General features: G+C 40.8%; 1 protein-coding gene across 3 annotated transcripts in view; it reads left to right on the plus strand.

The window, feature by feature from the left end:
* Positions 1–25002, plus strand: part of LOC105837331 (fasciclin-1) — a 412374-nt gene that overhangs the window by 144881 nt on the left and 242491 nt on the right. For all 3 annotated transcript variants that reach the window (XR_004963764.1, XM_036288707.1, XM_036288708.1), the window contains exon 3: positions 8157–8350. Coding sequence is in view for 2 of the 3 variants with exons in the window: in XM_036288707.1 (XP_036144600.1) it covers positions 8157–8350 (194 nt within the window). In the remaining variant the exon portion in view is untranslated. The remainder of the gene's footprint in view (positions 1–8156; positions 8351–25002) is intronic.

A 25002-nucleotide genomic window follows, 5' to 3' on the forward strand; every position in this document is an offset into this window, starting at 1 on the left:
CGTGATTTTGATGAAAAGAATTTTAGAAGAAGGGGAAGCTAAGATTTAACATGTTGCGACACGTTCAATTAAAAGAAATTTTCAGATATAATATTAAACGCAGACTACAGTATCCGAATGTTATATTTTTATTTTTTAATCTAACATATATTTTAATGTTTGTAAAATCTAGCAGCTTGATATCGGCGCTCGCTAGCAGCCAAGATAAGGGCGCTGTTTATATGATTAGTGTAGCGGGAGAGAGAGAGATAAAGAGCAAACTGTAACTGGGGTGGAATATACGTAATATAATTTTTATTACTTAATTATTTATAATTTAAATTAGAATACATATGCATATGTAATCTAACTCAAATTATAAATAATCAAATAAAAATTACAATACATTACATATGTGAAATAATAAAGTCTCTTTACCTGAGCGACGGTGGTGGTGAGCACAAAGGACTTTCGAAAACATGTTGAGACAAGTTTCTCATTTGTTAGAAAAACAATAAACAAAAGAGTTTTGAAATTTATGATAGAGTAATATGTTATAGAGAAATAATAAAGAAAAGGAAGTTTAAAATTTATGACAGGGTAATTTGTTAAAAAGAAACAATAAAGAAAAGAAAGTTTGAAATTTATGACAAGGTAATTTGTTAAAAAGAAACAATAAACAAAGAAAAAAAGAAAAAAAAGTTTGAGATTTATGACAAGGTAATTTATTAAAAAGAAACAATAAACAAAAGGAAGTTCAAAATTTATGATAGGATAATTTGTTACAGAGAAACAATAAACAAAGAAAAAAAAAGTTTGAAATTTATGACAGGGTAATTTGTTAAAAAAAAACAATAAACAAAAGAAAAAAGAAAGTTTGAAATTTATGACAAAGACATTTGTTGTAAAGAACAATAAGAACAAAAAAAATTTGAAATTTATGTGACAGGTTAACCCCACCCCTCCCCGATAAATTATTTGATAACCCTCCTTTCGCGATAGATTAATTAATCCTCTCGATTAATTTCCCCGATTAATACTCCCCCTCTATTAATTACCCTCTCCCCTACAATTAAATATCCTCTCCCCTTAATTAAATACCCTCCCCTTTATTAATTAGCCTCTCCTCCTCGATAAAATCCCCTCTCCCTCTCGATTAATTACCCTCTCCCCTACAATTAAATACCCTCTTCCTCTCAATTAATTACCCTCCCCTCGATTAATTACCCTCCCCTCCCCTCCCCTTATCCCCACTCCAACTTGAGTTAGAACCGCCCTAGTACAACTACTCGTAAAGTAGTTAATTTCGTTCATCGATCTTAACAAATTCTCCAAATACCGATATTTCGGCTGTTGCAAAGATTTCGAGTACATGTACACGTTCTCGAAACGTACACCGTGCAGACATTCCAATAAGTTTATCACAATGTTAGTTTTACCGCAATTCGATGGGCCGCAAATGATCGCGCGTATGGTAGTAGGTAGCATCGCGCCATGCTTGCGCCTCTCTTCGTCATCCCCCATTAGTCGTATCTTGTCATCGTAATTCGTAACGCATATCGTCAACGGCTGTCGCACGAATCTCATGTTTTCGGAATCTGACTATATGGCAGAATCGAACGCCCTATTTATAGGTGAGTGAGTGCGGCGTATGCTGTATATGTGTGCGTGTGTGAATGCAGCGTACGGATAGAGAAAGCGCAAAGAAAGAAGATAAGCTCGTCGCGGCGCATATCAATGGCCGCGCGAAGAAAGAAGATAAGCTCATCGCAATCTGTATCAATGGCCGCGCGAGCGTGACGCTATACCTCGCAATGGCTGGGCGTGATCGCTGTGCTTATCAATGGTTGGGCGTGACGCGACTTATCGCTGTGCGCGATCCTGTTAAAGATGACTGCTAAATTAATATAGAATTAATATAAAATTAATATAATTCAATATAAATTAACATACATAATAGTTTTTATTGTACAAAAATTAATATATTACTACATGCGTTTATTCTTAATATGTATTTTTTTATTATGTAGAGCCAACATAAAGAGTTAACAACGACTCAACGTTTTTATTCACGTTATTAACGTTTTAACGTGATTTTAACGTTTATTTCACGTTCGCTCACGTACTTTTCACGTTCGTTCACACACCTTTCACGTTCATTCACGTACCTTTCACGTTCGTTCACGTACTTCATACGTTCGTTCACATACTTCCCATGTTCATTTCACGTTTGTTCACATACTTCCCATGTTCGTTTCACGTTCGTTCATGTACTTCTTACGTTCGTTCACATACCTTTTACGCTCATTTCACGTTTGTTCACATACTTTTCAGGCTCATTTCACGTTCGTTCACATACCTTTCACGTTTATTTCACATTTGTTTTTAACATCCTTATGTATATGTATAACCGTTTTTATGTTCATATGTATAACCATTTTACGTATGTTTAATATCTCTGCTGTAGTTCCGAAAACGAACAATGTCCGATTTAGTTCAAATTTTGGAAATAGGTTTCTTTTAGCGAAAAAAACATATGCGAGAAGGATTTTTGGTGACTCAAAAAATTTTTTTTAATGTCGGTAAGTATGAAATCCATAATTTGTAGGCAAAAATTTAAATGTGCGTGTGTGTGTGTGCGTGCGTGCATGCGTGCGTGCGTGCGTGTGTGTGACCACAGCGAAGAAAATGTCTTTGTTTACATTTCTTATTAGTTGACTGATAACAAGTGCTGTATACAGACGTGTCTTTCAACCAAGTATAAATTTGAAAATGTCTGATCGTATAAATTTATTTTGTCTTCCAAAGAAGTTAAGTAATCGCGAAGCAACGATTGATTAGCTTAAAGAAATAGAATTACTTTTTACGGAAAAATGGCGTGCAAAACAAGAAAAAAATGGTTTATGTCAAAAGAACTGATAATTTAGGACATTTTCGGTGTTTTAAATTTGGAAAATATTCATTCTATAACAGCAGCACACAATACATGGTTCGAACGTTGTCATCAGTGTTGGGTAGTATCTCTATACATGTATCTAGATACATGTATAGAGATACATTTTGTGTATCTGAACCTGTATCTGAGATACATTTGAATTAGAGTATTTGTATCTGTATCTAGATACAAAACACAGTATCTGAACTGCTTTTCAGATACATTTTCAGATACATTTTCAAATACATTTTTACGTACTTTTTGTTTTTATTGGGAAAAAAATGTTTTTTTAAGGTCATTTTTGATTTGCTATTACTGTCGATAGCGTCATTTAGATTTGCGCAAATAGTACTTATGTATGAAATAACTTTGCTATCTAGTCTATAGAATCATTAGATTTTGTGCATATTACATACATTATTAATATTATTATTATTATTACAATAAAATATAATTTAAAAGACGAGAAACGCAAGTTTACTCAACAACTCAACAAACAAATAAAAAATTCGGAAAAGACAGTAAGAGTTCAGCGACAGGTATTTATGCGCAACACAAAAATGTCATTATTGATTTTATAATGCGCTTTTCGTGTTGCGCACAAACATTTAAATTTTTCAGATTTTTTTATTTGAATAATTTAAGAGTATCTGATACGTATCTGAGATACTTCTGAAGTATCTGAGTATCTGTATCTATATACATTTTGTTTGTGTATCTGTATCTGTATCTAGATACATTTTTTTATAAGTATCTGTATCTGTATCGAGATACATTTTAAAAGTATCTTACCCAACACTGGTTGTCATATTAGTCTTGAGAGTTGCATATTAATAACATATGCTTTTGCATGGCAATTTTCTTTTGAGCAAATGAAACACGAATGTAGTCTCATTAATAATGAGACAATTTCTCGTGAAACAATTGCAGACAGATTTTTGTTCTGCCGAGAAGTTTGCACTATAGCTCTTGATAGGGAATATAAAACGGAAGGATTAATCGGTGGTCCTAGAATAATTGTAGAAATTGACGAATGTAAAATTGGTCGGAGAAAATTTCAAAAAGGACGTTTTCGTGGAGGATCATAAATATTAAGTACTTTTTTAGTTGTAGTAGAAGGAATATACTTAAAAAAATTAATTTTTAAGATTGTACTGATTTGTGTTTATACTAATTCTTATTTTAATGTTAAAATTATTTATATATTTAGGTATGACAGAGCGCGGAGGACACAAGTTTTGTTTGGAAATGTGTGTCGAAAATAAACGAGATAAAGATACACTTTTATCACTAATACAAAAGCATGTAGCAATAGGTACAGAAATTCATACTGATTGTTGGAAGGGATACGTGGATTTAAGGAAATATGGTTATATACACAAAACCGTTAATCATTCGAAGAATTTTGTGGATCCGGAAACCGGAGCTTACACGCAAACTATCGAGTCATCGTGGCGTGGTTTACGAGCTTGTTTAAGTAGAGATGGCATTAGAGAAGATACGTTAATAGATCATATGTGTGAATATTTGTGGCGGTATAGAGTGAAAAGAATGGAAAAAGATCCATTTCATGTATTAATAAGTAATATAAAACATATATATTCTGGAAATTAAGATAGAAAATAGTGATTATGCAATTTAATTCTTTTTATATCAATAATAATTGATATAAAAAGAGGTTCACCCACACTCTTCCGCCCCTACGCTTACAGAGCAAATCGACGTCCACGCATGTACCACATAGGTTGTGACTTCTCAGGGCACCCCTACCGACGGGGGAGCAGGTGCGGGAGGGGAGCCGAAGGCCCCCCTTGCACCCCCGTGTGTGTGTGTGTGTGTGTGTGTGTGTGTGTGTGTGTGTGTGTGCGCCCGCGCGCGCGCGCGCGCGCGCAAAGCATTTTCTGCACCACATGGGTTTGCGACTTAATAATTGGAAAAAACTATGATTTTTATGGTCTTTTCATGGTTTTCTGCCATTTTCATGCTTTATGCATATATAGGTGTATAGTAACGGTGTTAACACTTACTCATTTTACAAGTACACTCATAAAAAATGTAAACAAAGACATTTCTTCGCTGTGGTCACACACAAACACAAGCACACATTTAAATTTTTGCCTACAAATTATGGATTTCCTATTTACCGACATTAAAAAAAATTTTTCGAGTCGCCAAAAATCCTTTTTGCGTGTTTTTTTTGCTAAAAGAAACTTATTTCCAAAATTTGAACTAAATCATTGTTCGTTTTCGGAACTATTGCCAATATCTCTTATATTTTTTGGTTTATTCAGAACGAAACATGTCGCGATATGGGACTATTTATAGGGATGTAAAATCGCGCTTCGCTCAGTATCAAACATGTATCTCATACTGTCACATCCTTCCGATATACTCGAATTGAGCGCCGAGCAGTTACAATTTGTGCCAAAACCTATTTTGCTACGCGTGTGTGGCAACAATATTTCGATCACGTGTGGGACAGGCTTCCGGAACATATAAAGGCTGATCCGGAGGTTTAAAGCTATCGCCGTTGCTACGAGCATTACAATCAACCGTGGCAGCGGACGCACCAGCCATCGACGGACCAGCGCCGTTGATCAAGAATTGTGTCGAATGCCAGCTATCGCAACAGTAAAAAGGGGCTATGGTCAACTACTGAATCGCGCGATAAACGCTCTTCCTTTCGAACTACATATTCCCGGTTACCAATTTTGCGGTCCGGGTACTTGGCTGAAAAGACGATTGGCCAGAGATAACCGAGGTATAAATTCACATGACGCGGCGTGTCGCGAACACGACATTGCGTACTTTTATAACAACGAGCTCACCGACAGACACGCGGCGGACAAGATACTCGCGGACAAAGCGCTAAAACGAGTAATCGCAAAAGATTCACCTCTCGGGGAAAGAACAGCAGCTGCTGCTGTCTGGGCAGCCATGAAAGCCAAGACGAAAGTATGAGTATGAAGAAGCAGAGTTCAACGAAAAAATCGACGAAAAAGAAAACGTATATTTCAGGCTGCAGAACGAGGCGGTGCATTACCAATTTTACCAATATTGGGTGCATTCGGATCCTTGATTGGTGGAGCGGCTGATGTAGCAAAAGCGGTGAACGACAACAAAGCTGCGCGACGTCAGCTCGAGGAGTTACAGCGTCACAATCGTGCGATGAAAGGTTACGGCTTATATCTCGCCCCGTACAAACGCGGACGAGGACTGTATCTCGCCCCGTACAAACACGGAAAAGGTGTACATAAGAAAAAGAAAACGTCGAAGAAACATTAACGCTACCCGCAGGTGCGACGACGAACGTACAATTGACGCAACTGGCAAAACGCGCAAGTATTCCATATTTCAGAGGTGTTTTCATGCATAACGCGTTACCGACAAGTGGTGCACGTTTAAACGAGAGTGGTATCGTGAATTTGGACGATACGGCGGGCCCCGGTACTCACTGGGTGGCGTACGCAAAGAGGGGTAACCACGTCGCGTATTTCGACAGTTTCGGCCATCTTCGACCGTCTAGAGAACTAGTGCATTATTTTGGGGACGGAGTGACAACGATTGAGTACATTCAAACATCCTATCAAACGTACGATCAGATCATTTGTGGACAACTCTGCCTGCAGTTTTTCCAACGCGTGTGAATTTAAAAAGCTGAACTAATACCGCAAAGACTCAGTATTTCACCACCATCATGTCGCTGACGTTTACCCTAAGCAGCAAGAGCAGCGTTCTCGCGGCACATGATTCTCCAGCTATAGATTTGAGCGACGATGACTACGAGCTCGGTCTAGCAATTTTTGAAACCTATAACACAATACCGAACGTAAATGCCTCAAACAATACGTTTTACTTTGACGAAGACAACACAGAAATTACGATTCCCGAGGGATCGTACAAACTGCACGCTATAAACGAGTTTTTAAAACGCAAGATTTCGCAATTACGTCCGCAACGCGATGAGGTCCGTTCAAATGTTACGCACAGTGACATTGCGATTAAAGACAATAATGGTAGGGAAGACTCGATAACGATCCGCGCAAACGGATGGCACCAGAATAGTCACGTCCATCGATTGGATAATTAAAAATACAGTGTTCTACTTCGTGGATACAAGAGAAAAGGTATAGTAGCAATCACTTGTAAATGGCTATGGTCAATTCAAATGTGGCCATTGCGGATGCTCCTCGTGTAAACTACAATACGATGAGATGTGAGATCAGATGCGCATACAAAATAAATATTGGTAAATCCAACAACATCGGCTCGCTGCTGAGATTTACGTTAAAGCGTATACTGGAACCGTGAATATGGCACGAGTCAGACGTAACCGCGGGCGCGTACAGCAACGATAGAAGCGTACACATGATACACAAGTTTTCTCACCGAACGTGCCACCTGGATATAAAATCTTGGAAAAGTCGTTGCAGATTATTTATCTGCCAATTATCGTGCGGAGCGTTATGGATCTGACGATACGTGTCGTCGACTAGTACGAACGATTGATTGATTTTTGAGGAGAAGAAATCACCATCAGATTGCATGTGCGACGATGGCTGCAACGACGGCTGCAACGATAACGCGGACGTGAGATGCTCGTACTAAACGTGTCGGAACGCGCAAGAAAAATAAACGCAAACATCTTCACGACAAAAACATCAACATTAAAACAGACATCCGATATCCTTGCTATATCTTTCAAGAATATTTGATCATCCGGTTGTTCCAAGAACAAGAAGCTTACCGCGTCAAACGTTGAATTTTTGAAATCTCTGGAATTCGCGGTACGACAATGACGAACATCTTAAACGTCGAGGACGAGAGAAAAAATTAACTTCAAAATTACGAAAACGTTCTCCGGTAACAGAAAAATAAAGTAATGAGTATTGCAGCTTTGTCATAGATTTTTTGAAGTTCTTTTATCCAACTCATTATTTACGTTACTTTGAGCGTCTTTCTTTGCGTCCTCCGTTTTTTATTCTATTTTTCGCTTTCTCTTTTATTACTAAAAATAAAAATCTTGAAGAGCTAAAAGCTTTGCAATTTTAATTAAATAACTAAATTGCGATCTCAGCCGTAACCCGAACTCAAGGAGATTTTTTTGAAATATATTTATCTTCACAATGACATAGAAAGAAAGAGATTCAAAATACCATTTCAAATATCCAAAGTATTTCTATGGAATTACAATACTCTAGTGCCCTAAATATTAAAAAAATATTGTATTTGTCAATTTCAGCAAAAGAATCTAGGATGCTGGAGGATTTTAAGGAAACTTTGATACCCACCGAAGACGATTACAAACCTTTATGGATTACTATAATACCAGGAAAACATAACACCATGGACTATTACATCAACAACGCAATGATCCTCTTCAACCAGAGCAATGTTAAATCAACGTTAAAATACAAAGGCAATACCGTGATTCAGGTATTATTTTGATTTTGTTATATTACTTATATTTTACTTATAAAACGTTAGTGAATTTTAAATATGGATCTAGTACACTTAACCGACACGATCATTTGACCGACAGTTTACTTAACCGACACCACTAGGCCGACACATTTGCCCCTAGTGAGTTCCAGATGCGCACAGTAACAAACGGACATAGCAGGCTGAGTGAAACGGACATAGTAACAAACGGACACAGACAAAACGGACACAGTAACAAATGCGCACAGACCAAATGCGCACAGTCGCAAATCCACGTGGGGCAGAGAATACTTTGCGCGCGCGCGCGCGCGAGAAGGGTGCAAGGGGAGCTTTGTCTTCCCTCTCGCATGCACACCGTCGGTAGGGGTGCCCTGAGAATTCGCAACCCATGTGGTAAGTCTGTTGGTTACTGTGACCGTTTGGTCTGTGCGCATTTGGTCCGTGCGCATTTGTTACTGTGTCCGTTTGGTCTGCGTCTGTTTGTTACTGTGTCCGTTTTACTCAGCCTGCTGTCCGTTTATTACTGTGCGCATCTGGGACTCACTCAGGGCAAGTGTGTTGGCCAAGTGGTGTCGGTTAAGTAAACTGTCGATCAAATGATCGTGTCGGTTAAGTGTACTGTCGGCCAAGCGGTGTCGGTCAAATAAACTGTCGATTAAATAATTGTGCCGATTAAGTGTACTTGTCGGTCATATAATTGCCGATTAAGTGATACTGTCGGTCAAGTGTACTGTCGACCAAGTGGTGTCGGTCAAGTGATTGTCATTCAAATGAATGCGATCCCTTAAATATATATACATAACTTATATTATGTAAAAAATTATTTACGCAACACTGTGTACAGGTTACAAAGCAATAACTGCCGCCGTTACACAAAACGTATGTACAAGTAGACTTGTTGCACGGAATCGGTAAATTGCGAGTTTATCTCAATCGTTTTTATTTCTCTCGCGTTTGACCTTTCACTTCTTTGACCGTTTTTTTAACAGTAACTTCAACCGTCCTGATGTGTCAGTGGCAGCTTCCTAATAAGCTTTTAATGAGCTTTAAACGCTCACCTTAGCCGCGAGACTATTAGCCTGATGAAGATTGCGGGCCTCGATAATGTCGAACGGCGCTTTCTGGCATTTGCATTCTCTCACAAAAGTCATCAACTCGGTTACCGATGAAACGTCTAACGCTCTTGCAACTCCTTACAAATTAAACCCAACGTGTTAATGGTCCGATTTATAATAATAGGCACGTCAAACTGTAAGCTATTGAAGAGAATTACGGGCCAACCCGTGTCTCGTCTTTCAATTGAACGTCGGGCGTGAACTGCAGCGAACTTATATTAATACGAGCTTATTCAAGGAAATATATTGTGCGGTGTGTTTGCGCAAATGCAGCCAAGTGGATTCATTAAAAGTTTTGCGGGGACTCTATGAAACTGGAATCTTTTTCAAATATATCCGTAAATTTGTCGTCAATTCCGTATCCCTCTTTTCAACGTACCTTTTGGTCTGATTTGAGTTTTTGATTTTGTAGGAAGACGGATCTCACTTTAGGTTGTCAGATAAATTCTTTAATCTATAGTTAAAGTACCATTATCTGATGAAAATCTACATTCACTTTTCTCCATCCTCCAATCTCCCTTATCATCCCCAAAAATCCTTCCACACGCCTCTTGCCAGATCCCCCCTCCTCCCTCTTTCCACTCCCTACATCTCTTACGATTCCCTCTTTCTTCCACACAGCCTACATACTCTCCTCTCCTCCTCCTTCCAATATTTCCCCACCAGCATTTCATTTCCTAACCTGAACTTTGCTATTCTCCTCCATCTGCTCTCCCCCCATCCCTTCTTCAGATAATCCGGAATACCTTCCTCCTTGATCCAACTGTACCATTTATTGTGCCTTGCATTTCTTATCCTCTCCCACTTCTCCTCCCTCTGTAACCTCCTCTCCCTCTCTTCGATCCCTCCCCTTTCCCTCCTTTCTTCTCCACCTCCCTGGCATCCTTTTCTCTTATTTCAAAGAGTCCCTCCTTTCCACCTTCCAACCTAAAAGCCCACTTCCTCTCTCTGTTCTCCTCTTTATCTCTCTCAAACATTCTTTTACCTATACTCCTCCTCTCTCTATTACCCTTTTTTCCATGCTCTTCTTTCCGCCCTCAACCTCATTTTTTCCCTTTTTAATTCTTTTTTTATTAAATACCCAGGTGTTCTACTCTCTACTCCTAGCATCCATTTTAAAAACCTCTCATGCGTCTTTTCGAACTTTTCCCTTTCCTTCCATTCCCAGATTTCCGCTCCATTATTGTCCACACTAGCCTGTCATACAATCACATCCTTCTACCCCAATCCTTCCCGTACCTTCTTTTTCCCATTTCCCATACCTGTCCCATCACCGCAGCCGCTTTTCTCACCCTTTCCTATATATGTGCTTTTTGACCTCCATTCACCTGTAACATGTAACCTAAATATCTCTATTGCCTAACCTCTTCTATTACCTTCCTCCTCCATTTTCATCTTATTTTCCTCTTTCTTCCCCCCCTTCCTAAATCTCATAATCTTTGTCTTTTCCACGTTTACCTCCAAACCTTTTCTCTCTCTATATCTTACCAGTCTCTCTATCATGCTCTTGATCTCGTCTTCCCCTTCCGCAATCAGCACCACATCATCTGTATAAGACAGTGTGTAAATTTTATCTTCCCCCAGAGTCACCTCTCCCCATCTCACCTTTCCCATCTTCTCCTCCAGATCCGCTAACGCCATGTTAAATAGCGTCGGACTTAAGGGACACCCTTGCCTCACTCCTCTTGCTGTCCAGAAACCTTCTACCTTCTTTCCATTCCTTACTTTACTTTTCGTTTTCGCTAGTACCTCCCCGATCCTTACAATTAATCCTTCCCTTACACCTTTCTCCTTCAAGGCCCTCAACACCGTCTCTCTTCCCGCCGAGTCAAAAGCTGCCTTTAGATCGACAAAGAGTGCCACAAGCATTCCCTTTTTCCTGGGCACTTGTCTGTTTATCAGGTAGTTCAATATATACACCGCATCATCTCTCTCTCTTTCCTGAATCCAAACTGGGTCTCAGACAGTAAGCTTTTATCTTCTATTTCCTTCTTTAATCTTTTCGTTAGTATCGACACGTATATTTTGTATAGCGACGGCATTAGCGTCACTTACCCATACTCTTCTACCCTCTCTCCGTTTCCCTTCTTTACTATAGGAATTATGACACCTTCCTTCCATCCTTTTAGCCAACCCTCTCCCTTCCATATTCCCTCACACGTCCTCCACACCCATTCTGTCATCCTCACGGGAGCGGTGTACTTGCACACGGTTTAAATGGACACGGTGCATTTGGACACGGTGCTTTTGGACACGACATCTTGCGCACGGTTCAAATGACCACGGTGCATTTGCACACGGTGCATTTGCACATTATGCATTTGGACACAAAAGAAATTTTATTAAAAATGTACACCAGTTATATGCACACGTAAAATTTGACCACCGATATTTGCACACGAAAAAATGCCCACCGTTTACTTGGACACGTAAAAGTTGCACACCATTCATTTGCACACCATTCATTTGCACACCGCTCATTTGCACACCATTCACTTGCGCACCGTTCACTTGCTCACCACTCATTCGCACACCAAGAAATGCGCATCGATCATTTGTACACTGAAAGATGCGCACTGATCATTTGAACACGGAAAGATGTGCATTGATCATTTGCACACGGAAAAATGCACACTGATCATTTGCACACGAAAAGATGCGCACTGATCATTTGCACACGAAAAGATGCACACCGTTTATTTGCACACTGTTCAATTGCACACAGTTCAATCAAACGCATATTAAATATTCATACATTGTGGCTGCGTTTGCAATGTGTACATGGGTTGCGACTTGGACGGGGTGGGTGCGGGAGGGGGCCGAAGGCCCCCCTTACACCCCCCGTGTGTGTGTAAAGCATTTACTGCACTACATGGGTTTGTGACTTAAATGGTGTGCAATTGAACGGTGTGCAACTGAGCGGTGTGCAAATAAACGGTATCCAAAGCACCGTGTCCAAATGAACGGTGTGTAAATGATTGGTGTGCATCTCCGTGTGCAAATGATCAGTGCGCATTTTTCCGTGTGCAAATGATCGACGCGCATCTTTCCGTGTGCAAATGATCAGTGCGCATCTTTCCATGTGCAAATGATCGGTGCGCATTTCTTGGTGTGCGAATAAGTGGTGGGCAAGTAAACGGTGTGCAAGTGAATGGTGTGCAAGTGAGCGGTGTCAAGTGAGCGGTGTGCAAATGAATGGTGTGCAACTTTTACCACGGTGTCCAAATGCGCAGTGTCCAAGTGAATGGTTGGCATTTTTTCGTGTGCAAATATTCTGTGGCCAAATTTTACGTGTGCATATAACTAATGTACATTTTTGATAAAATTTCTTTTGTGTGCAAAAGCACCGTGTCCAAATGCACCGTGTCTATTTGAACCATGTCCAAGTGAGTGCCACCCATCCTCTCTCCCCCATACTTCCATACCTCATTCGAAATCTCATCTATCCCTATAATCTTCCTATTTTTTAGCTTATCTATCACTCTCATTATTTCCTCCCTCCTTAAATTTTTCTATCTTCTACCCCTCTTTCCCTCCTATCTCCCATAATCGCTCTCCTTTTCACCCCGCCTAGTAAGATTATAAAATACTCCTATTCTTTTAACTCGATACCTTCGTTTATCTCCCTCCAGCTTTTCCGCTCTCTGTTTATTACCTGCCAAACTTGCCCCTCCAGTCATGCCTCCTCTACTACCCTCTCACCTCTCATTCTCCTCCTCCTTTACTCTATCCCTTCTCCGTCCCAAATTCCTCTGTTCATCCCCCCTTCCTATCCTCCTTCCTTCTTGTTCCTAACTTTCTTTCTTCCCCCCTCCAGCCATACCATCAAAGGGTGATGATCCGAATCAATTTTGTCTCCTACCTCTATCCTCCCCACTCCTCTCCTCCTCCCTTATTAGCACATAGTCTATCACTAACTCCCCCCTCCCTCTTGTATTTTTTCTTGTATTCTTCCACTCTCCGTTTTCATCTCCATTCACCCCTCCGTTTAGTATTACCTTCTTCTTATTTCCCCTTTCCTCTATAAAATCTACCATTTTTCTCCCTCTTGTATTCACCTTCCTGTCCTTCAACTCCCTCTGCTCCTCCCTCCTTTCCGTCCCAGCCCGCAATATTCCCTTCCTCCCTTCCTGTTCTTACATTAAAATTTTCTCCCACTATTGTTTTTACCTTATACTCCTTGTCTTCCATCCATTCTTTCAACTCTTCTAATTTATTCTCCAGATCTTCGTTCACATATATCCCTATTACTCTTCGTTTTTCCTTACCCCATCTTATTCTCCCCATTTTTATTCCCCCCCTATCTCTATTTTCATTTTCTTCATTAATCAAATCCCTCCTGACCCCCATACTACCCAACGTCCTCCCTTTCTTATTCCTTCTCCTTGCCTATTAATTTTTCCACACATAACCCTTTGGGAGCCTATCTACCAACCTCCGCCATCCTTTCTCCTCCACCCATGTCTCTATCAGAACCATGACATCCCAATTCTCTAACTCTTTCCAAAAATCCTCATCTTTTCCTTGCCACATTCCAAAAGGTTATATTTACTTTTCTTGTGCCCCCCTACCCTTTTCTTTCTCTATTTGGCACTACTCTCGCCTTTCATCCTCCCCTCCCCTTGCTTCTCCCAATCTCTCCTAACCTCCCTTCCTTTCTCTTTCCGCAAATCACCCCTTTGAAGCGGGGCTATCTGCTTCAACCTCCATCTTGTTTTTTTCTCCCTCCATGATAAACCTTCCTCTATCCAAATCCTTTCTTCTCTTAGTTTTCTTTTATTCTCAATGACTCTTCTTTTCTCCTCTATATTCCTTAGCCTCACCACTGCTATTCCAAAGTTGTACACTGCCAAGTTATACACCGTAAAGTTGTACACCGTAAAATTGTACACCGTTCATTTAGACACGTAAAAGTTGTACACCGCAAAGTTGTACACCACAAAGTTTTGCGTGGAAAGTCGCAAACCCATGCAGTGCAGAGAATGCTTTGCACGCACGCGCGCGCACACATACATACACACACACATCCGGGGGTAGTTAAGGGAGAACCTTCGGTCCTTCTTTCCACACTCACTCCGTTGAAGTCGCTAACCCATGTTGTACATTACAAACTAAATAAAGTTTATATGTGTTTGCAGATTTCCAATACAATATACACAGTGTACAACTTTGCGGTGTACAATTTTGTGTGTCCAAATGAACGGTGTACAGTTTCACGGTGTACAACTTTGCGTGTCCAAATAAACTGTGTACAACTTTTACGTGTCTGAATGAATGGTGTACAATTTTACGGTGTACAACTTTACGGTGTGTAACTTGGCGGTGTACAAATTTTACGTGTTTAATTGCACGGTGTACATTTTTATTGCCCAAATTGTAATTTTTCCATAATTTATTTTTTCTGTGTCTAAATAAATCGTGTCCATTTGAAACGTGTACATTATGTTGTGCCCATTTGCTCTGTGTACAATTGTACCGTGTCCAAGTAAACCACTTCCCTCACACACACCTCCTCTCTTACTTCCAATATTCACTTGCTCTCTATCCTCTCCCAAACACTCAATCACACTCCACTTTCTCTCTCAATCGCTTCTGCACACCTTCTCTTACTCTACCGGAAACGGAAGTCCTTCTCGTCGCTACCAATAATCCATGGTTTCATATATTCCGCAATTGTCACCGTGTTGCAGCCCCTCGTGTTTGCCTACCTTTTGAACCACGTATCCATCGCAATGCATAACCCGTGTAATTTTGTATGGTCTCAGGAACTTCGCCGCGAACTTCAGCACTGGTTTTGCCTGTGTTCTTTTTATGACTACTAATTCGCCAATACGATATTATCTTGCCGGCTTGCGTTTTCCGTTATAATAACGTTTATTCTCTCATTAGACAGCTTTTATCTTTTCTTTTTTATAAAAAATATTTTTATTAATAAAAATATTGTCTTGCAACAGTGTGGCTCTTAAAGATATTGTACAACTCTCTTTTTTAAATTTTGAAATGTGTGAAATCTTGTCTCAAACTATTACAAGTTACATAAGCTAGTGTCACCCAGCTGACTTGCCGATGACATGGCCACAAGCTGTAATACTGGAGATGGATGTCAAAGATTATTTCTACGTCTATTTAGTAAATGTCATGCATTCTATGCGAGCTGGATGTACGGATAAAGTACAGAAATATACAGATAAAACTTTTAGTCAAATCGATAACCAAAAAGTAAATATTAAAGTACTTTGTTTTCGAAACAATTTATTCTAATTAATATAATTCTTTTTAAAAATACAACACTTATAACTATTCTCTTACCTGGCTTGCCATAAAATAATGGCATACTTGAAGAACTAGAAAGTACACCTTCAAATGATCCTTTTGATATTGTTTTGATATCCTTTTGATTTTATGAATTGTCCTGCCAATTCTCTATAAGATAGTTCACTCTATTTAAAAGGGGATGTATCTCGGTGAACTTCTTATCAACAGTAGCATACTGTTATGTCCGGGGGACTTCACGTTTTATTACCCGCTGACCTTTTAGAAACAAACCGGATAGACGAAACGCTCTGAGAGTTATCTGCGGTCGAAGGGCTGCGAGAAAAGAAAATATCTCTGCGCTGCGAGGATGTCTGGTTCTCGTAATCAGAAAACCCAAGACACTAAAGTCATTAAAATTCGGTGGGGTCAAGCCCCGGTGAAGTAAAAATTAAAATATTTACTCGGCTCTTGACAGTTTAAAAGCACTTACGGAATTTCTCTTACAACTGCAGATAAGCGCCAGATAGAAATTAGATTACTCGAAAAGGGGCAAGGACACATTTGATTTCGAAAGTAATAAAATTTTTTGTACGGACGCGATGTTTGTCAAAAGAGGACCAAACCACCTCAAAACGTCTGAGAGCTACACAATTTTCAAAACCAAAAGCGACTATCAATTCTAAAGAAATGCGCGGCTGGAAAACATAAATTTACTCCCCCTTGTAGATAAGAACCTTTAAAAATTCCACCCCCTCCTTCCTACCAGAACTTAAAATTTCTTTGGGGTGGAGACAAGGAAGAACAAGTCAATAGTTGGTCACTTAAATTAACATTCTTCTTTAAAAGGGGCAACTACTCATCCAGTAGAAATCAAGAAACACCCCCCATACAATTCTAAAGAAAGAACCCTACCAATAAAATCTTTTGAACCACCCATATCCAAAATTCTGTTGTGGGAAATCCACCATAAGAACCGCACCTCGACAGAGGACTCACTCACTGTTTTCCGTCTTTTCGAACCTCGTTCTTCGAACCTGAAACAACTCCGTGTAATGCGTGTACAATCTCTAACACGGAACCGAGTGCCTGAGTGATAGTGCTCAGGACTGATCGTGAATTCACTCCAACTGCACTTGAGGCTGACGACTTGGCCAGGGAGCACGATTACCTTGAGCCTGACGATTTGACCAACGACACCGTTAACTCACTCCAAGTTTTGAACAGTTTAACAAATAGTAAGTGTCTATCTTATTTACAACATTTTTATTTCTTTCCCCCTTTCTAAATCTGGTTGTAACTTTAGTGAACAACCATATTTACCCCTGACCCAGACGAAGTCATTGGTTACTAAAAAGGGAACGTTGGCATCAGCGCAGGGAGGCACGAATTCTCCAAGGCGAGCCCTCGCGGCGAACCCAACGAAAGTCAAAAATCTTTCACTCGCTCGAACTCCAGCTAACACCACCTCAACCCTTTTTCTCACCTCCCACCTGCGAGGACTTTAGCTACGGTCACCACCCTTCCTCACCTTCCACTTGCGAAGACGTTAGCCACGGCCCTCGCCCTTTCTTACCTTCCACCTGCGAGGACGTTAGCCACGGTCCTCGCCCTTCCTTACCTTCCACCTGCGAGGACGTTAGCCACGGCCCTCGCCCTTCTCCTCAAACACCCGAAGACCCCTATCTCGACTCCTTTACTTCTTCCACGTATTCCCCCATCAGTTCTCCTGACCTGGTGGAAATACCACCCCCACCCTCGCCTGCAGATTCAGACATCGAATTCTTGGCGAAATATTCTCCTCCTCCTTCTTCTCACCCACGCTACTATTATTATAATGGCACTCAACAGTCTCTAATCGAATTACTGGAACAGTTCCTGACCAAAACAGATCCATCACTCCACTATTACCGCGATTTCACTTTTACTCCGGAAGCAATCGATCCGGATGTTTTATTTTGTATTATCTCCGCACTTGATCCCACTGACCTCTCCACCTTCACTCCACATTACTACAATTCCTTTGCAGTACCTGTAGATTTTTTCTACAATTTCTTCCCTCCTTTCTCAGTCATCATTTAGGAAATACTATAAAAACCTTAGTCTCTCCCCCCCATCTTATTTTTAAATGTTAATAATAACCTTATATACATTAGTCGTAGCCCTTTCGGATCTGGCGGTTTCCGAGGGAAAGCTACGTTGCAATATACACTGAGCAACAAAAATTTTTACCAAAATTTCACTCAACTTCAAATAATTGTAACTTCGCGAAAACTTATCGTATTGGAAAGTTCTTTCTTTCATTTTAAAGCTTGAAGTCTCTACTTTAAAGAGGATTTGTCAGATTTTTATCCTCTCTTTTTCCTTTTTCGGCATCTCTTCAAGATTAAAAAAAAAATGGTCATTTTGATTTTTATTGCTTATTACTCGTGAATAGATCAACATATAGCGTTCCGCAAAAAAACAATGGAAAACTGAAAATTTGCACTTCCAAATATTAATTGATAAGTCGGGAAAAGCGCTTAGGCAAATTTGGCACAAAATTCCGCAGGAAATTATTGAGAGGTGCATAAACATATGAGAACGTTTACAAGCAGTAATTGATCAAAGAACGTTAGTGTTTATTATTGGGGAGTAATCGTACTATAAAACTTTGCTTTAGCGACGTGATTGGATCTTTGTTCACGACAATACATTGAAATAAATGAAAACCGTAAAATATGCGATTTTTTACGTAATCTTTGAAAATGCGGTTTGTTGTTAGAAAAAATAAATTTATAAAAAAATTATTAATAGTATTTGAAAGTGCAAACTTTCAGCTTTCCAATGCTTTTTTGCTGAGCGCTGTACATTGATCTGTTCACGAGTAACAAACAATAAAAGTCAAAATGACAATTTTTTCTTAAAATTTTAATAACTTCGCAAAAAAAAATCGTATAGACTTCAATTTTTTTTAAATTTGTAGGCGAAAAATTCATATTTTATGATAATTTTTATAAAATTTACGAGAAAAATTCACTGCACCCCATGGAGCGCGTCAAAGTATAAAAATTTTTTAAGGCAAAACACGTTCTTACTTTTGAAGAGATGCCAAAAAGGGAAAAGAAGAGGATCAAAATCTGACAAATGCTCTTTAAAGTAGTGACTTCAAGCTTTAAAATGAAAAAAATAATTTTCCAATAGGATAAGTTTTCGCGAAGTTACGATTATTTAAATTTGAGTGAAATTTTGGTAAAAATTTTTGTTGCGTTAATTTTGTTACTTAGTGTATATATATTGCGTAGCTTTCCCTCGGGAATCGCCAGGTCTGAAGGGGCTACGACCAATTAATCGGTAACACCTATAAATGTTGGAGTATATGCGTAAGAGTAGCAGAAGGAAGATACCACGAGGTGGAGCGACTCTAGTGATATGTATATTATAAGAAGACGAAATATAAGGTAAAGCGAGCGGTGTTAGGCCGTTGCCACTCCAAACGACTATATGAAAGTGAGCGACATGACACCGCTCGCGCGCGTGATACTTGGACCACAATCGGCGTTGAGCGCTTACAGTCCTTGCGCTCGTGCACACGACGTGACATACACTACAACTCCTCCCGCTTTAGGTTGCTTCTCAACGCTCTTTGTCTTAAACGCTCGGACGAACGCCTCGCTGGCCTTTTAGCTTTGCATTCTATCAGCTGATCGCAATGGCGTTTCCAAATTCTGTTAGGCGCGAATTTTACTTCAAATGTTGACTGCGTAAAACGCTTAACAATTTTTGCCTCGATACGTTTGGCGTTGCCTATGCCGTGATCGTCGGTCATTACAATGTCGCCTACTTCGAACGAGAGGTTACGGAAACCGCTACTACTCGCAATTTGCGCCGCTTGTTTAGCTAGTACCTTAGCTTCTGCACTCGGACGCAACATATCGAAACGTGTGCGAAGCTCTCGCTTATACAATAAAAATGCCGGACTCTTGCCTGTCGTGCAGTGCGGTATGGTACAATATTCAGACAAGAATATACTAATTGTTTTCTCAAGACCTCTTCCCCCTTTAACAATTTTTTAAATTTTGTCTTTGAAGACGCCTACAAAATTTTCTGCTGCGCCGTTTGTTGCGGGGTGGTACGGCGGTGAAAAAGACTGTTTGATTCCTTGACTTAACAAAAAGTTTCTGAATTTTTCGCTGGCGAACTGCCTTCCGTTGTCCGTCACTACGTGCTGTGGCAACCCATGGCGAGCGAACACATCGCTCATTGCCTTAATCAGTTTTTCAGCCGTAGTGTCAAACTTGAAATCTATGATTTCCGGCCACTTCAAGTACGCGTCCACAACCACCAAGAACATGTGACCGAAAAATGGCCCTAAAAAATCTAAATGGATTCTGCTCCATGCCTTGTTCGGCCATGACCACGGTGTTAGTTGTGCACGTGGTGGTTTTTTACGTTCTTCTGAACATGTAATACATGCTCGGATTAATGCCTCGAGGTCGGAATCTATGTTCGACCACTAAATGTACGATCTTGCGAGCATTTTTACCTTGACTTTGCCCAGATGCGACTGGTGTAGTTCGTACAATACGTCTGCTTTTAATGACTCTGGTATAACTAAGCGGTGGCTCCAAAGTAAGCACCCGTCTTCTAAAGATAATTCTAGACGTTTATTATAGAATGATTTTTCGACTCGCGATAGCTCGTTTGAGTTTGCTGGCCAACCGTGTATAGTATAATTGTTTATTTTCTTTAACACAGTCTTTTTCCGTTTCCGACGCGACTGCCTTAAAGTCTAAAATCGATATGCCTTCGTTAATATAATACAAAGGAGCGAAATCTGAATTAAACACGTCTGTTTTGTCCTCGATTGGAAGGCGCGACAGTGCATCGCAATTACCATTGCGTTGGGACTTAATGTACTCTATGTTGTACTTGAAACCCGACAAAAAATATGCCCACCTTTGCAGCCGATTAACTGTCGTAAGCAGAATACCCGCTTTTGGGCCGAAAATATACTGCAGCGGCTTATGGTCCGTGCGGAGCGTAATCTCTCTTCCGAAAAGGTAATCGTAAAACCTCTTAAAACCGAAAACAATAACACCTACTTCTTTATCGATAATTGCTCTACTATTTTCCTTGATCGGAATTTTCTTTGACGCGATAGGACGCTCTGAACCGTTTTTATACTTGTAACCGTGAATTTTTAATTGTAATGTGCTACGGATAGCCGCGGTTAATTCAGGGTTCGGGCGGCGGGCTGGTTGAATGAATGATGAAGGCAAGCGGTATACGTTTAACAATTAATATTTATTCTAGAATGTCCTAGCTAATATATACAAAGTCCCTACTCTAACAACTTACGACTAAGATCTCGCTATGCGAGTCGCGGGCGATTGGTTCTGGCGACGTGTGTCGCGGAGCGCATGTGCGCGTTGGTTATTCGGTGCCGGATTGGCTGCGGCGGGTGTACGGCCCGTGTATCGGTCGATGCGTCGATCGGCGTTAGCGGCCGGTCTTACGGATTACAATACTCGTGGCGGTGTAATCGCGGCGGTGTAATGCGTGGCGGCGTTTGTGTCGGTCGCGGTGGTAGCCGGATTGGCTGCGGCGTTACGGTCGCGGCTGCGCGGTACGGTGCGGCGTTCGCATTCGCCGAGTCGGTCGGTGCGGCGTCACGATTGGCCGCGGCGGTGCGCGACTGCGCGGTACGGCGCGGAGTTCGGCTCGACAGCCACGGTGATCAGCTGTTCGACGATCAGCTGTTATTATCGTCGAGGATCATCCCGCGTGGATGATCCTCCGCGTCGGCGGTTTCCCCTCAGTACGGGGTCCCCGTGTGCGGTCGGGATCGGTAGCTCACTACGCGTACCGGGATCCGGGTGACGAGCGGGGCGGTGTTCTGCCACTCACTACGTGGCGCGAGGAAGCGCTCAGTACGCGCTAGTGCAGGAAGCCGGGTTTTAGGTTAAGTTCGGCAATCAGTGCGTGCTCTGGATGCTCAGCTCAATTCGCTGAGTGGATCGGTCGGCTCAATACGCTAGACCAGGGAGATCTGCTTTCTTATCACCAGCGGAGGGCTTTTATAGCCCCCGTTTGGTGACAAGAGGAGCGGAGATGTGCGGGGAGATCGAGATAAGCGGAGGGGACTACACGAGGTAGGAGGGTAACGGCCTCGTATCTATATGCCTTAACGTGGCGGAGGAACGGCTCGTTACATACTTATGAGAGAGAATAGCCGACAGCTCATAAGCCGATGCGTCGCATGCCAAAATTAACTCTTCGTTAGGATCGTAGTGAGCCAATACCGTCCGAGAAACTAATTCTTTTTTAACCCAATTGAACGCTCTTTCACATTCTTCTGTCCAGACGAACTTTTCCTGACTTGACTGAGTATACAACAAACTTAACTTTTCTGCACGATTTTGTAAAAATTTCGCATAAAAGTTTACAGGCCTAAAAATGACTGCAACTGTTTTTTATTCTCCGGACGCGGGGCTTCTATCATAGCCTTAACCCTGGTATACGATTTATGTAACCCGTTTTTGTCAATAACGTACCTAAGGAGATCGATTTTACTTTGCATAAATTTACATTTTTTTCTATTTACTCTAAGACCGCATTTTTCCATACGCGTACATATTTCCCTTAAGTTTTTTAAATGCTCTTCGTCGTTACGGCCTGTGATAAAAATGTTATCTAAGTATGAAATCACATTCGGTATCCCTTGGATTAATGCTTCAATAATTCTCTGGAATTGCCCCTCGCCGGGGCATGTCGATACGCCTTCTGGCATTTTCGTGTAAGTAAACAGTCCCCGATGTGTTGTGATTGTTAAGTACTTTCTTTATCTACTGGTATTTGCATATAAGCGTGAGGCATATCTAATTCCAAGAATTTTTCACCCCCTTGCGTCGCTGCAAAAACATCCTCAATTTTTGATAACGGGTTTTTGTTAATTATTACGTGCGGGTTTAATGTGAGTTTGAAATCTCCGCAGATTTTAATAGATCCGTCTTTTTTTACGATAGGTACGATGGGAGTCGCCCATTCGCTTACTTCTACCTGAATTAAATGTCCTAAGTTTTTTAGCTGGTCTAGTTCGTGCTCAATAAAAGCATTGCGTACGGTACATGTCTAGCTTTCAAGGCAACGGGCTTGGTGTTTTCTTTTAAATGGATTTGTAAATAACCTTGATTGAAACATCCTGTTGAATTCCCAAACAGAGTATTAAATTTGCTTATCATCAAATTTTCCACCGACTCTACCTTAAAGATCATTTGTTTTGAAATATCTTTCAGGGGCCATAACCCGAGCATTGCTAGCCATCGTCTACCTAAGAGAGGTAGATCCGTGCCCTTGAAAACGAAACAGTTTAGATTATACGCATTATTGTTGAACGATACTCTTAAACCTTCGAGCATCCCTAGCGGTTTTATTACTCGCTCGTCATAACAATACAGACTTTTACTCGGTTTAACTAATTTTAAATCCGCAAATATTTTGTCCTTAATTTTCTTAGAAATAACGGTTTCGTATGTTCCGGTATCAATTTCAAAATCAATCTTTTTCCCGTTTACCTGTAACTGTAGCCACATTGGCTCGGCTTCAATTATATCGCGTGGTTTTCTCGTATTACAAAAATGAAAACTTTTATCTTCGCGCAATACATAAAAATCGTTTACGTCGCACGTACCCTCGCTTTTGTTTCCATCTTCTAACGTCGATGATGCGTTTTGTTCCAAGTATTTAATCGCTTTTCCTTCCTTTTCTCTGCACATTTCTTGCAGATGACCCTTGCGATGGCAATTATTGCACTTCTTGAAACGATGAATGCAGACCGACGCCTTGTGGTTCTTTCTACCGCAGCAAAAACACAAAACATTCGGTTGATCGCTTTCTTGATTCGACTGCTGTGGCTTCGGGCTGGCACCTGTATGTTTGGCCTTGGCGTTTCTTCCTACCCGCTTGCTGAACGCCCTGCTCTTCGAGCGATTCAAATTGTATATTTGCTCTTGATTCTGCTTCTTGTCGGGTATGCACGCAGATTTCTCCGCGTTCTTTACAGCGCTTTCCCGAGCCAACGCGTCCTTTAGAGCCTCGTCGAACGTCAGCTTTAATTTTTTGAACAGTTTTACCTTTGTCATGATCTTTAATTCCGCACATGAACTGATCTCGCAGCGAGATTTTTGGGTCCTCAAAATTACAATGCAGTGCAAGTTTCTTCAGCCTTGCGGCAAAACTCGCCACAGATTCCGTGAGCTCTTGTTTAGCTTGATGGAAATTATACCTTTCCATAACTTCTGACGGCGCTGGGTTTAGCTGGTCGTTAAACAATTTCTTTAACTCGTCGTACGTTTTGTCGATATTCGAATGCGAGATCCTTCGTGCCCTGCCGCTTTGGCTGGTCCGGCTGGCCAGGCCGCGACCGAGCCGATTTTGGTGGGCGGTTGGCATTGATACGGCCGTTTCCCCGGTTTGCAGGCCGGTGGCGTGCTCTCGGCGTTCTTCACTTAGAGCGGTAACGCTGTATCCTTGCGGAGTCGGCATCCTAGTAGGTCAGGTACGGCAACGCGTAGTGGGGCCCGACGCACTGCTCGACGGAGAAACTCCCTGCGAGGTACCTCGTCTACTGTCGGTAGCTCGCGACAAAACCCCCACGACGACTGCTCCTCTTCTGTCCTCGATACATTCTTGGATTGAGCACTCACTTGGCGCCTTATCTCTAAGTAAAACTAGTAAAATAAAAATGAAAAAACAGTAGCGCGAAAGTTAAAAAAAAAACAATGAGGTCGTTTCCCCCTTGGCTCGGCAAGGAGTAGCCCCAGACCAACCATCTTGGTCGGACTTACGCCCTTGTGACGAGCGCGGCACCTCACAATATATATATATATATATATATATATATATATATATATATATATATATATATATAACATTATATATATACAGGAGAAGGTGGTAATATGGCCAGTGCGGATAATACGGCCACCCATATTATCTCCGTTATTAGCTGACGAATTCTAGTAATTATTTATGATATTATTTGTTTAGTAGCATACTGTTATATAATGATGCTAATATGGTAAAACACAACAGTCAACATTTGTTATAAGACATTTTTAGTTTTAAGAATTTCGAAAAATTTTTAAGGTACATTTTAACATTTAATTGCACATACTTCCTTATTCTTTTTTTAAAATTAACCGCATTATCAGCCAAATGTATGTACACTTAAGTACTTTCTTATTATTTAACTCTTTATTCGGCTGTATATATTTCGAGTTATACAAAATTAAACGA

Source organism: Monomorium pharaonis, chromosome 6 (genome assembly GCF_013373865.1).
Source record: "Monomorium pharaonis isolate MP-MQ-018 chromosome 6, ASM1337386v2, whole genome shotgun sequence".
NCBI lineage: Eukaryota > Metazoa > Arthropoda > Insecta > Hymenoptera > Formicidae > Monomorium > Monomorium pharaonis.